The sequence below is a fragment of the Micropterus salmoides genome, unplaced genomic scaffold (assembly GCF_014851395.1).
Source record: "Micropterus salmoides isolate LMB-PRFRI ecotype aquatic unplaced genomic scaffold, ASM1485139v1 Ms_hic_scaffold_4, whole genome shotgun sequence".
Classification (NCBI taxonomy): Eukaryota; Metazoa; Chordata; class Actinopteri; order Centrarchiformes; family Centrarchidae; genus Micropterus; species Micropterus salmoides.
Window position 1 is genome coordinate 38,724,408 of NW_024043372.1, and position 17,075 is coordinate 38,741,482.

Genomic DNA, 17,075 nt, shown 5'->3' on the forward strand with positions numbered 1-17,075 from the left:
CTGTCCCTGTGGTTTAGTCTAAACTCAGCTGCTGTGTCCTGGATAAATCTCTTAAATGCCACTAGAGTTCATTGTATCTGAGGTTTAATGTAAACCTACTGCAGACTTGAGCTATGGATTAGTACATACTAATCCTATCCATACTAATCTGTATAGTATATAGTTTTTGCAGTTAGTATTATAATAGAAAATGATTTGCACTGCTGGACATCTGTCAAACTGAGATTTTAAAGAGGTGGTATTCTGCTCATTTTCAGGTTCAAAATCTTATTTAGGGGTTGTACCAGAACAGGTTTACATGGTTTCATTTTCAAAAAACACCATGTGTTTCTCATACTGCACATTGCTGCAGCTCCTCTCTTCACCCTGTGTTGTACGGTCCGCTCCTGAGCTACAGAGTGATGCATCTTACTTGTACATAATCTTTGTTGGCAGTTCCCAGGTAAGCTGTGTCTCAATTCAGGGACCGCATCCTTTGAAGGTCGTGGCCTTCTGCGGCCTACGAAGGCTGAACCGACCGTTGTTAAATGAGACGGTCTGGTCTACAGAGGACTGTCTATTACGTCATCATCTGACCCCGCCATTACCCATGCGTGGGGAAGCGCCGCTCCTCCTCCGTCGCCTAGCAACCTTCACAGCTGCGGTCCACCGGCATGGAGACGAATATTTTAATTTAATTTTACCTCTTAATAGAGGAACTAGAGCTACTTCACCGCCGGCGCCGCCGCATGATGTATCTCAGGCTGAGAGAGGACCCTGGCCAGGTAAATACGGGGGAAAGTAACTAAGAAACGTTACATTTTATATGTATTTAGGAACTATAGGCTTCCTAAAGCTAACAGTGATGTTAACCACAGTTAACGTAGTTTATTGCTACTGCCATTTCACTTTAACAACATAATTTCATATTTAAAGAAACCCTAACCTTACTTTAATATTAAAATATTGACAGTGTTTTTGTCATTGATCAGCTAAAGCAAGTTGAATAGAAAGATATACAAGCCTTATCTAACTAAGCTCTCTACACTTCATAACAGCTGTTCTTCTCCTTGTATCCCTAAACCAGCCAAGGCTCCTGTACTGCAGGATAAATCTGATTGCGCCTGTGCTGGACAGGTTTTTTAACGAGTGCTACTGGGCCTCCTAAACCAGGAACGGAGACACGGATGGGGTGCCACGATTGAGACCCTGGTGTTTCTCTTGTGGCTGGCAAGCGGGGCATCATGCAGGGTGGTCTCCAGAGTGTTTGCAATGCCTCGATCCACTGTCCACCGCATCGTCCACAGAGTCACTGAGGAGGTGGTGGCCATTCGCCAAAGGTCATCCACCTACCGAAGACCCAGGATGAGTTACAACCGATATCCCGTGGGTTTGCAGGGCTGGCAAGACACAGAGCCTTTTTTAAAGCAGCTGGAGCAATCGACGGCTGCCACGTCCGCATCAAGCCACCGAGCGGCCCTGATGGTCAGTGCTACAGGAACAGGAAACTGTTTCCATCCATCATCCTGCAGGCTGTCTGTGACCATCAGGGCCGCTTCATTGACACCTACGTGGGCTGGCCTGTGATCCAAATCAAAGCCGCTTCAGACTGCGACCGTAACAGATGGTATAAGTTACTCTCAAGTCCACAACATCATTGTTCCACATCTTACCATCAGGACTAAACGTTGAACTGTTGAACTGTTGACCTGTTCTGATGATCTATGCTGCCTTGCCGAAAAATGCTACCATAGCGCATTGCAGATAGTACCCAGAGATAGTATGTAGCTTGTCGTCATAGCGACGCCACACACAACTGCCGCGACGTAATGTTCAATGCGACACACACACCAGCGATCCACACAGCTTTCTCTTTTTTAAGTTGAAACGTTTCAACCTTCCTCAGAATGTAAAGACAGATAAGCGGTATGAAAACCTTCCAGCTGTGTTTTCCTCTGCCGTTGTTGCTGCAGCGGTCTGTGTGACGGCGGGAGCAGAGCGCTCTGTGAGCGGGCGGCTGGCCGGCCTCACACGCTCCTCCCGCGGGTCACAGTAGGCTTCCCCCGCAGCCACTTGCTGAGCTCCTCAACTCCGAAAATATTCAAGCACGTTTTTGTTCCACCATCACTTCTCTAAAACTGTCAATATTGGAAATCTACACAGCTGATTTCTCACCTCAAAACTTCTCGGAAGTGGATTTAGTGATGAAATTCCATAAGAAAACTGTAACATATAAAACTTTCTGTTGCTGGCCTCTGTCTGGTGCAGCAATGATGATGCAGTGAATAGTGAATATTCTCTCTGACCAATCAGCAGTCTGTCTGTTTTCACGTTACATTTTAGTTTCCCTCAGCTCGCTTGGAACCTCGACGGAGGTGAGGTTATATGAAAAAAAGTACCTGGAAGCAGGTACAGGTGCAACATTTCTACAATGGAAAACCAAACAAAGGCGAGTTGAGCCAAAGGGCCTCCGCTCAGACTAGCTTGGTTTGAGGGCGTGCCTGACCCGCTAGCCGCTTGGCAAGCTTTATGACGCGTTTTCATTGTGATGTCACAAGTAAAGGAAGTGAAGAGCTGGACTACAAACCAGCTGTTTTCAAGCGGTTCAGAGCAGAGCTTTCTGTGGGAGATGGGAACTCCCTTTGGGCTGGACTTTGGGCTTTTTCACTTTGCAAACCTGTTACATGCACAAAAAAGAGAGAGAACTCAATAAAAGGACAAAAAGCAGAATAGCACCTCTTTAAAATGCAGATGAAACATAATAAAGAGACAGCTATGTGTTTCCATAAATATTAGTTAGTGGTTGTTGTCTGACAATTACTTTGGTCCTCCATTTCATTTGTGCATTGCATTGTGGGAGAAACCTGTAAAATAATATTTTTAATTTATACTGACTGTTTTGAGTATAGTTTATTTTGCCAAAACCTGCTTAGAAGTAGTATGTAGTACAGAGGTACAGAACAGAGGTTTATGGTAATAATGGTCATAACATATATTATACATTATTATATAAAGTGTATAATAACAACTGTGTACTTAAATAGAAGACGTGTCACATCTGCATCATCACTATCAGTTTTGGTAGCAGATAGAAGATCACTGACAAACTACCAGGCATGTATTAATGAACGCACACACATACGTACATGAAGGGGGGCATGATGTCAGTTTGTCAGTAATGTAGGCATTTGAGACATCTGTGAACCGTTCAGTCAACTGGTGCTATGTATGATCAATTCTGCCCACACCTTTAATGTGAACTAATATACTATAATGCTGTGTTCCTTTGAATGACAGAACTTCACCATACGTCCAGTTTAGATGCTAAATGACATATTTAAGTGAAGCTAAAATATAATTATTATCCATGTGAGGGCACAACCTTTCAGGGGTGTGTGTGTGTGTGTGTGTGTGTGCGTGCGTGTGTGTGTACCCTCTCTGATAGCAGTGCAAGGTGCTCCCTCTTCGTGCTCCAGCCGAATCTCCTTTAGCGCCACCAGGTTCTCCGTTAGTTTGCTTCGACCTTTGAATACTGTGGCATACGTACCCTATAAAAACACACACACACACACCTCTAGGTTGCCTTTCTTATTATACTATATTCTAAAGAGCTGTTACTCAAACGCCAGCAGTAATAGCATTAGAATAGAAGGGAAATTTAAAAAAATTTTATTAAAAAAAATTTAAAGAAAGGAATTTATGGGTATGTTTACTCCCACTGTCTGTTAACTTTTTCATAATCTTCTGAAGAACACAAACATAAACCGCAAAAATATTATTTATTCCATCTGAATGAATGAGGTTAGACGTTTTAACTGCTATCATCCTCATCAAAACATTACATCAGTGTAAGGCAAGCATGTCAGACAGGCTCCATTAAGTAAATTCATATTTATTTCTTTGGGATCTGATTGTTTCTGATTACCGACTGTCACAGCTCATCTTCCTCACTTATGATTATCTTTCATCATGGCTTGCTGGCAATCCTTTATGTAGCTGATTGTAGGTGTTCTAATAACTGTAGATCAAGTACTGCAGGCTGAACAGAGTAAAGGAACAGTAGTAACTGAAGTTTTATAATGGCCACATGTGCACATCACTGCATATAAACCAAGCCATGCCTTTTTGAACCACAGGTTATGATAACTGACAACAAAAGTGGCTCTTTTTGATCTCTCACCAGTGCAGTTATCTGCTGCTCTGCGTTGTGACTGAGACGAATGCTTTCAATAATTGAATTCTGTCAATAATCATTCCTTAAGGCAATAACTACTCTCAGATAAATGGTGTGGGATTTAAGTGGCCGAGTCATGCAATTCTAAAGCCACAGCACAACCATGCATTGTGATCCTTCAGAGTACAAAATGTCTGAGTGAACGGTGTGAATGCACATTAAATACTGTTCTTATTCTTGTTAAGCTGTACCAGCCATGCTGAACTAATGCAAGAAAACAGACACATGGATAAACTGTGATTTGTCTTGCTCAGGCGTGTAAACAATGAAAACAGTGTATGCGCTGTACCCATTCAGACAGGATCTTGCCTCCCCTGAGAGACTTGACTCACAGCAAGCCTGATAAGTGCAATGAAGACTCCCAGACAACTTGTAGTCAGCGTGGTTGATGTTATACACCAGAGAGATGGTTTATTTGTTTTTATAAAGTTCACTATAGTTACTGCTCAGTGGATGCAGCGGGCGTAGCAGCTGTACACTTGGCTGCATGTCAGCCGTTTGAATGTGTAACGGGTACCGACCTACCTCACCCAGTTTGCCAAGCTTCACGTACGTCTCCAGTTTCCCAAAGCCTATGTCAGACTAGAGACAATAAGAAGAAGACAAATAAATCTCAGTGTTCACTGCCATTATTCTTTCCTCTGATTATACCCTAGAATAGTCAAAAGATCACATTTGTATACATTAGTTAATGTTTTCTTAAGTTAATCAAGAACAAATCATTTTTCAGCCTGGCAGGAAACAAATGTCTCTTAATAGAAATCTGGAGGAAATATCAAAGAAAATAATGAACTCATTATAATATTAATACAGAAGGAACAAAATAATAATAATAATAACAGGAAGGCACAATAGGAGGACTAATTTGCAGAGGAAACATGCTCTGTAATATGAACCGAGACAGTCACAGATTTAAGACCAATCTAACAAATGACCTGTAAAACAAACAGGAGGCCATTATGTTTGCTAAAATGAGAATTATTTGAGAATTAGATAAACAAAAAGCCTTATAGCCGTCAATATGACTACTGTCAAATGTTAACACTTTATAGGCCTACCAATATTTATACATAAGATAAGTATGCAGTAATACAGAGCACTTACCAGTGAAGCGCGTCGAGACATGCGACTCAGAGGTTTGCAGGGCGGTGAGTTTTCACTCTCCAGCTGCAGTTTCTTCAGAAACTCTGGAGGCAGGCGGATGTCCATGGGCAGAGACATGTGCTTACTGACGTCCTGCAGGAAGTCGACAGACACCAACATTTAGAACATATACTCTGCTATCTGTCTGTTCTGGATGCAGAGTTTAGGAACCTTTAGACTATAAAGAAGAAGCATCAACCTCATTCATGCTTTAGCCTAACTGCTTTAAACCTCATGCCATAACAGTCTCCAATCTGCTGATTTTGCACATTGCACACACTGTTGCTGTATTAGACGGAAAAATATTTTAACTGCTTGTTAAACCACAATGTCTCCGTAACATTATGCTTCCACTGATGACTAACAATGTGGCCCTGTGATGGACTGGCGACCTTCTCCAGGGTGTACCCCGCCTTTCACCCAATGTAGGCTGGCGATTGGCTCAACCCCCCCGCGACCCTGTACACGGGATAAGCGGTTGACGATGGATGGATGGATGGATGGATGGATGGATGGATGGATGGATGATGACAATAACAATGTGTTTTTTTACTCTTAGATTATTAAGTAAAAAGTAATTGATTACGTTCCCCGTATACCTTCCCTACATTATGACTTGCTATAACTACAAATGTGGTGGCTTATTAGAAAGTAAACAGACCAATAAAGTGTTGTGACATTCTAACCCCCACAGGTGTTTTTCTTGGGTTAAAGGTGGGTGGAGCTATGCATCGACGCAGTCTTGAGGCTAATCAGTCAAAAGTGAAATCTCTGTGGGAGTGCAGGGCCTTTCTGCTAAGAAGCCATTAATGAAGTCTTCCACTGCAATAATGAGTCATGTCTGTGCTTGTAAATGTTCATGTGTTAATATTTGGAATGAATGCTTTCTGAATGCTAAGGCCATTACGTAGAGCTTGTAAACCCTTTCATTTGACAGAGGTGCATATATTTCTTATCCAGATTGCTCCCAGCCCTCTTACTGTTGCACTATTATTTCTGTCTTCACAGTCCTTCCTGAGCAATGTCTGTCTGCTAAGAATTGTGTGGAACATGGGAAAGACTCAAAATGAATCACATTCGCTCCACAGGGACTTTTTCTGAATAGGTGGAAGTGTGAACTCTCTCACATTTTCAATAAATAGTCTGGGGCTTTGGGGTTGGGGGGGGGGAGCCGAAGTGAGTCATCTCATTGAGCTGGTAGAGGTGGAAATAAAGAAATTACTCTTGGGGATAACCAACTACTTTTGCTACTGTTGATATCTACTTCTTGACCTTCAATGTGCACTTGAACCCAGACAGTCTCTTGAACCCAGTCTCCTATCAGTGCTGAATCAACGTTTAAACAGCTGTGTACAGCTTGGCAGCACGTGACTACACTGCGTGCACAATTATTACATGAATTGTATTCCCCAGGATTAATGTTATCGTTGAACAAACACAATGCTCTCGGTCAATCCAAAATATGATTGAATCTCAAACCTGAATGTTTAACTAAGAAAAAGTGAACTTTGTCTTCCCCAGGAGAATATATGTGTTCAGAATTATTAGACAACTAAATTACTAAATTTAAATGATTAAATTTAATAATTTCTATCAAATTACTTGTTGATTCTCAGTTTTTAGAATAAGTTTAACAACACAAAATCACCTTCAGGTATTTCTTTGCCCAATCTTGACGCTTCAACTTGTGAATCTTATTCAGTGGTAGTTGTGTTTCAGCCTTCCTGACCTTGGCCATGTCTGAGCACTTGGCACTGTGTACTTTTGTACACTCCAGGTAGGTTGCAGTTCTGGAATATGGTGGCTTTTGAGGATAATCAGTTCCAGGTAGCTTCATGTTTAATTCTACTCAGGTCTCCAGTCTCAGTTAATTTGTGCCTTTTCTTCTCCATGTACTTTTTGCGCCCCAGTTGACTATTCGCAACAAAACATTTGATTGTCCGGTGGTCACGCCTCAAAAGTTTAGCTATTTCAAGAGTGTTGCATCTGTCTGAAAGGCATTTTGCAATTTTTGACTTTTCAGTGTCAGTTAAATCTCTTTTGTGGTCCATTTTACCTTAAGTAATGAAGCTGCCCAATAATCATGCACACCTTGATATAAGGTGTCATTCACTTTCGCCACACCCTCCCTCATTACACATATACATATCACCTGAAAATGATAAACTCCAATGAGCATTCAAATTTATATGTTTAGAAAATGGGCATAGAAAAAATTATTCATTCAGAAAACTTGCCTAATAATTGTGCATGCAGTGTACAGCGTGACCAGCACTTCACCCCTCATCTCATATTAACATGTGACCTCCTACAGCTGCTCCTTACCTCCATGGAGAAACGTCTGTGCTGGGCCTTGCTGTGGTAGTGGAGGTGGGACGGAGACTGAGCTCCCGGTGTTGTTGGTTCAGGGCTTACCGGGCTGGCATCATCCGATGGAAGACCCAGCCTGTCTGGAGTCAGGCCTGACAGAGAATAAACAAAATCACTCAACATTTGCAGATGCACAGATAGGTTTTGGGCCACCACAAGCATTCAGAACGGCTTCAGTGATCAGTGGCATAGATTCTCCAAGTCCGTGGAATTCAAAACGTCATTTCAAAAACTGTTTTTTTGGTCAATTGTGAAAGCCACAGCATATGATTCACATTTTCAAACCATTCAGTGACACTTTGCAGCCTGTACTTTACAGAAGGAACTAAGTTAGTTCTGATTTATGTTTTCCCTTAGTTACATAGTTATGCTACAGACCGTTTGTTAATCAGATACATAGAGCTGATCAAAGGCAAACGTCTATGTAAATCATTAAATCCAACCAGCTTCAAATCTGTATATCTGACCCTGACAAGTGAAGATAAAGTGAATATTATCATTATTATTGTATTTCAATAATAATGATATCTTATCTCCTTTCTTCTCTGAGCAGCTACATGTACACATACGTCATTTTTACACAAACAAGATATAACATGTCTATCATTGAGCTTTAGAGGTACTGGTTGGTAAATTTTGTTACCTCTGCGCAGAGCCAGGCAGCTTTACTGTCTTTAAGTTAACTTCTTGATTCAGTCTTGCGGCTTTTATCAACCTCATGTTCAGCAGCTGGCAGATCTAAAAAGCCACTACCTGGTAGCAATTAAGTGATGTACAAAGCTGAATGAGATGTAATTTATCAGCTGAAGAGCCAGGTATTTTTCGCAAGAGCTGGTGAAGACCAAAACAGAGTTTCCACCAACATATTTGCAGACGACACCACGGTGATTGGCCTCATCAAGAACAGCTATTCAGACTACAGAGAGGAGGTGGATCGCCTGACTGCGTTTCTTTTCGGGTGCCAGTCAGGTTTTTCTCCTGACACGTAAGATATTTTATGATTTTACACAGAATAATATATGGCATACATATATACATATACATATACATATACATATACATTTATATATACACATATACATGTATATACATATATACATATATATACATATATACATATACACATATATACGTATACATATATATATACATATATATACACACACATATATATATATACATACATCATTCATACCTTGCACTTGTATAATAATTTCTCATATTCTATTTAATTACTGCTTAAGCACTTCTGGTTAGATGCTATCTGCATTTCGTTTCGCTTTGTACCAGTGACATGCGCAAAGACAATAAAGTTGAATCTAATCTAATCTAAAAGGCATAGTTGTCTATACACAACCACACATCTGACTCTCAGCAGTTTTCAGACGAGACACATCAACACTACACAGGAGATCGTAGTCAAGGCTGCTGAAACAAACATGTCAGACAATTATACTCTGAACACACCAGCATTGCAGTGTAACAGCTCCCCAACCAGTTTAGAGGGAAGAATGGACTTTGATCCTCTTCATACAACACTTTATGTGATGTCCGTTTGATGCTTTTTCGGCATCTTTAGAACACTGTGAGGTTTCAGCTGCAGTTTGATCTTCTATTTCAATAATGAGCGTCGGCCTCCTCAGCGGTATGGCAAGTGTGGTGTGTGATATGGACATGTTTCTCCATATGTGTGATACAACCGTTCCTTCCTGAGGTGAACTCCTCGTTTCCATGGCGACAATAGCTAACAAATAAAGCAGGTCTCAATCTTAAGAAGGAAAACTCATATCTCTTTAAAGCCTCCCCCCTCAGCACACGCAGTATGTATACACACAAACATTAGGATTAGCTGCATGACCTATGGCCTCTCTCATACTACAGGAAATTCAGCACTGTTTAACACACACACACACACACACACACACACACACACACACACACACACACACGTGTAAAAGTCTCCACTAAAAAGATAAAGCAGGCAGACAGATAGGGCTACAGAGGCCTCTAACTGACTGATTGTCTAAATGGGCTGGCAGGATGAAATGACAACCTGTTTGCTAGTCATTTCAATATCACAGCCACAGTGCTTCTTTGATCTCCCGACGCTAATTAGGGTCAGTAAAGGTGAAAGCTGATATGAGCACACACATCAGACATGGCTGATTGCTGTGAGGTGTGCATGGGTGCCTGTTAGTTATCTTGGAGGACAATCCAGTATTGTGCACCACATGCTGTTGAGTTCCATCTTAAACTGTGTTACAGTGACAGGAAGGAAGAGGCAAAGGGGACTCAGGAAGGGAATAACCATGGAAATAGTACAGAATGAACCCCCACACTTTGTTTGAGGACATTTTCATATTCACATATAAAACCTACAGGCTGGTCAATACATTAAGTCATTAAGTCTTGCTTAAGAATACATATTTTCCAAACATTTTAAAACTCAGTGTAAGTCATCTACAGTGCCATAAACCTTGATGAAAAAAGATGTGAATCCTAAACAAGACAATAGAGACAATGGAGCTAAATGCTAATGTCAGCATGCTAACATCCTCACAATGACAAGATAATTTTCGAGGGGGTCCTAACATATATCACAATCACTACAAAAAAGGAGTGAAAAAATAAAAGTCAACAGCAATAATAATAATTCATCATAATTAATGATTGATTATAATTAATAAAACCTTCAGGACATTACAACAATAAGATGTAGCCAATACTAGATGATCAGTAGAGTGTGAGTAGATCACCAAATAACATCAAAATACACTCAGTTATAAATATCAGTATATATAGACAATATGACAGCTTCATTGATAAAAGGAGCAGTCCATCTAAAGGTGAGAAGACAAGGCGTGCTTAAAGGAGCTATATGTAAGTTTTTGATTTTAATAAATCTAATTCATTGCCTTATTGTCAATGGGCTCAAAACTCACTTAGAAATGAAGCACACGCCTGTTTTCTCCGTTGCTTGCATCAGCCACTATTCTGCTTTTAATGTGGGGACTCCGGGTTGGGTTCAGCCGTGTGCTCCCGAGCCTCTCTCGTACTACAGCGACAACACGGCATCTAACGACATGCAGTCCGCTAACACCATAAAACAACCGGCTCACAGTAAAACACGGGCTCCACGTGAGGATACAAAACAACAATAAAGGTTTATGTGCTGAAGCCCATCAGACCAAACAGGTTCAGATGATGTCGAGAAAGAACAAAGTGAGCGTTAGTAAAGCTGCAGAAACACAAAGAAAGTAACGTTAGCTCGCCGGCTAACACCGAGCAGTCACTAATGTTATACGGTGCAAAGTTATATCGCTTTCCACATTAATTCACCAACTAAAGCGACCCAAGTGTCAAAGCCTGCAAGACATGATGTAACAGTAAAAAGCAAATGTGGAACGATTTGTTTACTATCCTATAGTAATGCAGCCAGCTAACGCTACATTAGCTCAGATCTGCTGCTGTTTGCTTCATAACGTTCAATTTAGATTTATTGCCTTTACCGATACTCAGGTACACAGCTTCTCCACCTCTCAGTCGCTGTAACTAACGTGACCCACATAATATACAATCCAGAGGAAGAGCCATCCACTGACATTACATTAAATTTACTTACTGCAGTCTAACTGTTATAAAGTGTGACACAATCTGGTTATAATATTCAGTCCAGCTCACTACCCGTTTCGTTATCATTCAATACATGTAGCTGTGCTGACTTTGCAGAGCCTCTGGTGAAAGATACACAGATAGTAAAGATAGTTACTGAAAGCAGCAGGCGAGCTAACGATGTAGGCAAGGTCTCCCTGCCTGTCTATAGCCGGTGTCACGCTGCTTTTTTTCCAGGAGGATTGTGCCGATATTTAAATGATCATCCAAGATGGCGCTGTCTATAGCTGCCTCGGAGTTCCCCTTCGAGGGAACTCGAACTGCGTCGGTTACGACACTATGGGAACGCCTCTAGGCGAAGCAGGTCTGAACGTGAATGAAATCACTCCAATCCTATTGGCTTGTTGCTAGAACGGTAAGGTGTGACGGAATAACCGGAGGAGTATAAAGCACACCTGTACACACTCATCATTAGCTTTTTTCTATTCAGCAGGCGCTCTGTATGTTGTTTGAAGAAAGCTCCAGTCCTACAAGCAGTATGTCTTACCTGAAGAAGAAGTCTACCAGCATGTCCGGCAACCAGATGTACAGAAGGTGTGTGTTTTTTCTTGCCCTCGGTACATCACGGATGGAGATTCTCATGAGATGTGTGTCTCATGTTTGGGGATGGAGCACGCCCGGGAGCTCTCGGGGGGGCTGCCTGCGCCCGTTGCAAAGCCCTTTCCGTGCGGGTACTGAGGTACAGCATGGCTCTCTTTTCCGAGGATGGCCGGATGTGTTTTCCCCGTGGTGCGGGCCCTGCGGCCACTGAGGCGGCCCGGCGGCTTCACTCATGGGGTTCACAGCGTGATCTGTCGGAGGATTTCGGGACGGCTGAGGCTTTTTCCCGACCTTCATCCGCTGGCTCCGACGCTTCCTTTCCTCGTTCGGGAGCCCGTTCTCGGCTTCTCCCGCTCGCGGTTTGGATCCGGAGACTCTGCAGCAATCCGACTCCGAGGAGGCGGACGTGCTCAGCGTAGTGGACGATGACTTCCGGGTGTCGGGGCGGCGTCATCTGGCGGCGCCCGACTATGACGTGCTGCTGGAGGTGGTGACTAGAGCCGTGGCTAAGCTCAACATCAACTGGCCACAGGAGGAGCAGACACCACAGGCTAGTGGTAAGCTGGATGAAAGGTTTCTTAAGCACCACACGCCACCTCCACGCCGGTCTCTGCCATTCTTTCCTGATTTACATGATGAACTGAGTAATCATGGGGCAGACCCTTCTCTACATGGCTTTCCACACCCCGATCACTGAACTACAGTAATGTGATGGGGGTTAGGGACCGTGGTTATGGGAGGATGCCTCGGGTGGAGGATGCGCTTGCGAGCTATCTCTCCCCTCGACTTGCGTCCTCCCTGGAGAAGCCGGCGTTACCATCCAAACCATGTCGCACCACATCCACGCTCGTGGGGAAGGCGTACATGGCAGCGGGCCAGGCAGGTGCGAGCTTGCACACCATGGCGGTGCTTCAAGCCTACCAAGCCGACCTGCTACAGGAGATGGTTCAGAGGGGGGGTCCCTCTGAGGAAGATCTGGCGGAGCTTCGCAGAACCACGGAGCGTTAGACGCAGGTCGAAGCGTTCCGCCAGTACCTCCCTCGCCGGTCTGGACCCAAGGCAGCTGAGGCTGCCAGGCGTAGGTCCCTTCCCTCTACGAGCTCCTACGGAGAGGAGAGGAAGCAGAGTGTCGCTTCTCGGGGGCCCCCCCGAGGAGCTGGGGCAGCGAGACGGCGCTCTCACCCTCAGCCGTCTGAGAGACGCGATCTGAGGACCGTCATCCAGTCCCGACGGAGCTCAGGGAAGACTGGGGTAGGGGAGTCTTTCTCCCCTCCCGCACCCCCCGCCCACCCCCCCCGGAGGCCGACCGAGGTCCCCTCCGCCGTGACAACAGGTGATGTTATCCCGCCGTTTACACGTTCAGGACGCACCTGCCACCATCGAGTCCACGCCGTACTGCCTGCCCCGAGGGTCTGCAGTCAGGCGGTGCCCCGACTCACTCACCGTGGATCTTCGGCGGCTCCCCCCTGCCGTTCTGGGGCTTCAGGAGTCCACCAGAAGATCACACGAGACACCGACCAGGGGCTCCGAGGGGCTGGTTCCGTTGGCAGACTTTGCAGAGGCTTGGCGGAGCCTGACGAACATTTCTCCGTGGGTCCTGCGCACTGCCATAGATGGGTAACGACTACAGTTCAAACCCGCCCTCCAATTCAACAGAAGAGAGGGGGTGGTTTGGACTGTGGTCCGCCCGGAGCAAGGTCCGGTGTTGGGACAGGAAGTTCGTACTCTGCTGAGGAAAGGGGCCGTGGAACATGTCTCCCCCCCAGACAGAGACGTCGGTTCTACAGCCGGTACTTCATAGTCCCCAAGAAGGACGGAGGGCTGCGTGCCCTATTTTGGATCTGCGGGTTCTAACCGGTCTCTGAGGAGATTCAGGTTAAAGATGCTCATCATCCCCGCCACCGTGACGCACATCCAATCTGAGGATTGGTTCGTCACGATAGATCTAAAGGACGCCTATTTCCAGGTCTCCATCCGTCCTTCTCACAGGAAGTTCCTGAGTTTGCCTTCGGGGGTGTGGCTTACCAGTATCGGGTTCTTCCATTCGGCCTGGCACTTCCCCTCGCACATTCACCAAGTGTATGGATGCAGCACTGGCCCCGCTGAGGCTCCAGGGCATCCGGATTTCAACTTCATCGATGACTGGCTCATCCTAGCCCAGTCTCGAGAGTTGGCGGTTCGGCATTGAGATGTCGTTCTGGCTCATCTGCGGCGTTTAGGGCTGAGGCTCAACGCAAAGAAGAGCGTGCTGGCGCCCACCCAACGGACTATGTTCCTAGGGGTTGTATGGGATTCGACAACGATGCGGGCACAATTGTCTCCGGCACGTGTCGACACCATATTGGCTGCCGTGAAAGGGGTGAAGTTAGGCCACGCCATCACTATGAAACACTTTCAACGAGTGTTGGGTCTCCTGGCGGCTGAGTCCAGCGTAATACCATCTGGACTGCTGCACATGAGACCCCTGCAGTGGTGGCTAAGGAACAAGGGTTTTTCCCCGAGGGGAAATCCTCTCCGTCTGATTTGGGTTACGCGCAAGTGTCTTCATTCCCTATCAGTTTGGAAGGAAACTTGGTTCCTGTCCCAGGGGCCCGTGCTGGGAGGGTCTTGTCGCCAGCTGGTTATTTCGACAGACGCCTCCCTCACGGGCTGGGGCGCGGTCATGGACGGCCGCTTTGCAAGGGGATCCTGGCAGGTGCATCAATCCGAGGGGCATATCAACTGTCTCGAGATGTTGGCGGTGTTCCAGGCTCTAAGGAGTTTCCTGCCCGATCTCCAAGGCCTATCTGAATCACCAGGGCAGTCTGCGCTCGCGCCCTCTGGACAGACTGGCGCGTCAGATCCTCCTGTGGTCCCAGCAGAGGTTACTATCGCTCAGGGCGATGTATCTCCCGGGGACGCAGAATCAGGAAGCAGACCTGCTGTCGAGGCAGGGGCTGAGGCCCGGGGAATGGAGACTTCACCCCAGTGGTGGAGCTCTTGTGCGAAGAGTTCGGCCCCATAGACGTGGATCTGTTGCGTCTCAAGAGACTACGCACTGCCCGCTATGGTTTCTCTCGTTCCTCCAGCCCCGTTGGGTCTGGACGCCATGGTACATTCGTGGCCGAGGCTACGTCTGTACGCTTTTCCCCCAGTCGCTCTGCTCCCGGGGTTCTGGAGCGGGTCCGCCAGGACAATGTCGGCCTACTGCTCGTAGCCCCGTTCTGGCCAACCCGGGTGTGGTTCTCGGACATCATGTCGCTCCTGGACGGCCCGCCGTGGCGGGTCCCTCTGAGGAGAGACCTGCTGTCCCAGGCGCAGGGCCGGGTTCTTCACCCTTGCCCCGCCATATGGCGACTGTGGGTCTGGCCCCTGAGGGGGCACAGTACCTAGAGGCGGGTCTAACAGCCGGAGCAGTCGAGACCCTCCTGAGCTCCAGGGCCCCGTCCACACGGAGGATGTACGGCCTGAAGTGGAGTGTTTTCTCCACTTGGTGTAGGGAGCGGTCGGTGGACCCTGTTACCTGCCCGGTGGTTCAGGTACTTGAGTTCCTCCAGGACCGGTTCTCTGCTGGTCTTTCCCCTTCCACCCTCAAGGTGTACGTGGCAGCTATTTTCCACACCCCTCTGAGGGAGGGGTCCTTGGGGAAACTTCCCTTGGTTGTACGTTTCCTCCGTGGTGCCCGGAGGATGAGACCTGCGACTCGGTCCAAGGTTCCCACTTGGGATCTGGCAGTGGTTCTTGGGGCGTTGGCTGAGGCCCCCTTCAAACCCCTGGAGTCAGCTGAGGCTAAGCACTTGACCCTCAAGATGGCCTTTCTCCTTGCTATCACCTCTCTGAGGAGGGTGGGGGATCTCCAAGCGCTTTCGGTTTCCCCGCAAAGCCTGGAGTTTGCCCCGGGGAATATTAGGGCTATCCTGCACCCTCATTCAGGATACATCCCTAAAGTGCCTTCTTGTGCGGCAGGGTCCACAGTGCTGCAGGCATTTCATCCTCCACCTCATGTGACGGCGGAGGACGGGAGACTTCATCTGCTCTGCCCTGTCAGAGCACTGAGTATTTACACTCTGAGGTCCTCCCGTTGGAGGAAGGCTGACCAGCTGCTAGTGTGTTTTGGGTCTCCCAGGGCCGGGCTCCCTGCATCCAAACATACTATTAGCAACTGGATTGTTCAGACTATTTCCCTGGCCTATCAGGTGCGCGGTTTGCCTTCACCTGTGGCTGTGAGGGCTCATTCTACCAGAGGCATGGCGGCCTCTCGAGCCCTCCCTTCCGGGGCCTCTTGCAGGATGTTTGTTTAGCGGCTGGCTGGGCCACTCCGCACACATTCATTCGGTTTTACAGTCTTGACCTTCCTTCAGCACCTGGCACTCGTGCGCTCTCCTCTTAGTCGTGCCACTTTATTGCACACAGGGGCAGGCGGGGTTTTCGGCGTGGTTTAGTGGGTATCTCGTTCCCATAGTGTCGTAACCGACGCAGTTCGAGTTCCCTCGAAGGGGAACGTCTCGGGTTACGTATGTAACCCTGGTTCCCCGAGAAGGGGAACGAGACACTGCGTCGGACCGCCGCACCTCTCTCCCCGCCTGAAGCGCCTGCTTCATAGTTAAGCTAATGATGAGTGTGTACAGGTGTGCTTTATACTCCTCCGGTTATTCCGTCACACCTTACCGTTCTAGCAACAAGCCAATAGGATCGGAGTGATTTCATTCACGTTCAGACCTGCTTCGCCTAGAGGCGTTCCCATAGTGTCGTAACCGACGCAGTGTCTCGTTCCCCTTCTAGGGGAACCAGGGTTACATACGTAACCCGAGACGTTAGGTGCGCTTTGTTTTGTTTTGTTTTTTCAGAGACTTTTATTCATTTTCTGTTCTGTTCTGCTTCACGGAGACTTGGCTGTGTGGATCAATACCGGACTCCGCGCTGCAGCTGGTTGGCTTCCAACTCTACAGAGCGGACCGCGACACAGAGCTCTCCGGCAAAACAAAATGTGGAGGTGTCTGTTATTAACAATGGCTGGTGTACCGACGTGACAGTGATTCAGCAGCACTGTTCTCCTAATCTGGAATTTCTTATCATTAACTGTAAACTGTTTTACTCCCCCCGTGAGTTTGCTTCATTCACTCTGGTCGGTGTTTACATTCTGCTGCACGCCAACATG

General features: G+C 46.5%; 1 protein-coding gene across 2 annotated transcripts in view; it reads right to left on the bottom strand.

Moving 5' to 3' along the window:
* The window catches only part of cdk18 (cyclin dependent kinase 18), a 78,284-nt gene that overhangs the window by 17,595 nt on the left and 43,614 nt on the right, over positions 1-17,075 (bottom strand). For both annotated transcript variants that reach the window (XM_038697735.1, XM_038697734.1), the window contains exons 3-6: positions 7,682-7,818; positions 5,318-5,449; positions 4,739-4,795; positions 3,413-3,527 (exon numbers count right to left, since the gene is read on the bottom strand). In XM_038697735.1, coding sequence (XP_038553663.1) covers positions 3,413-3,527; positions 4,739-4,795; positions 5,318-5,449; positions 7,682-7,818 — 441 coding nt within the window. The remainder of the gene's footprint in view (positions 1-3,412; positions 3,528-4,738; positions 4,796-5,317; positions 5,450-7,681; positions 7,819-17,075) is intronic.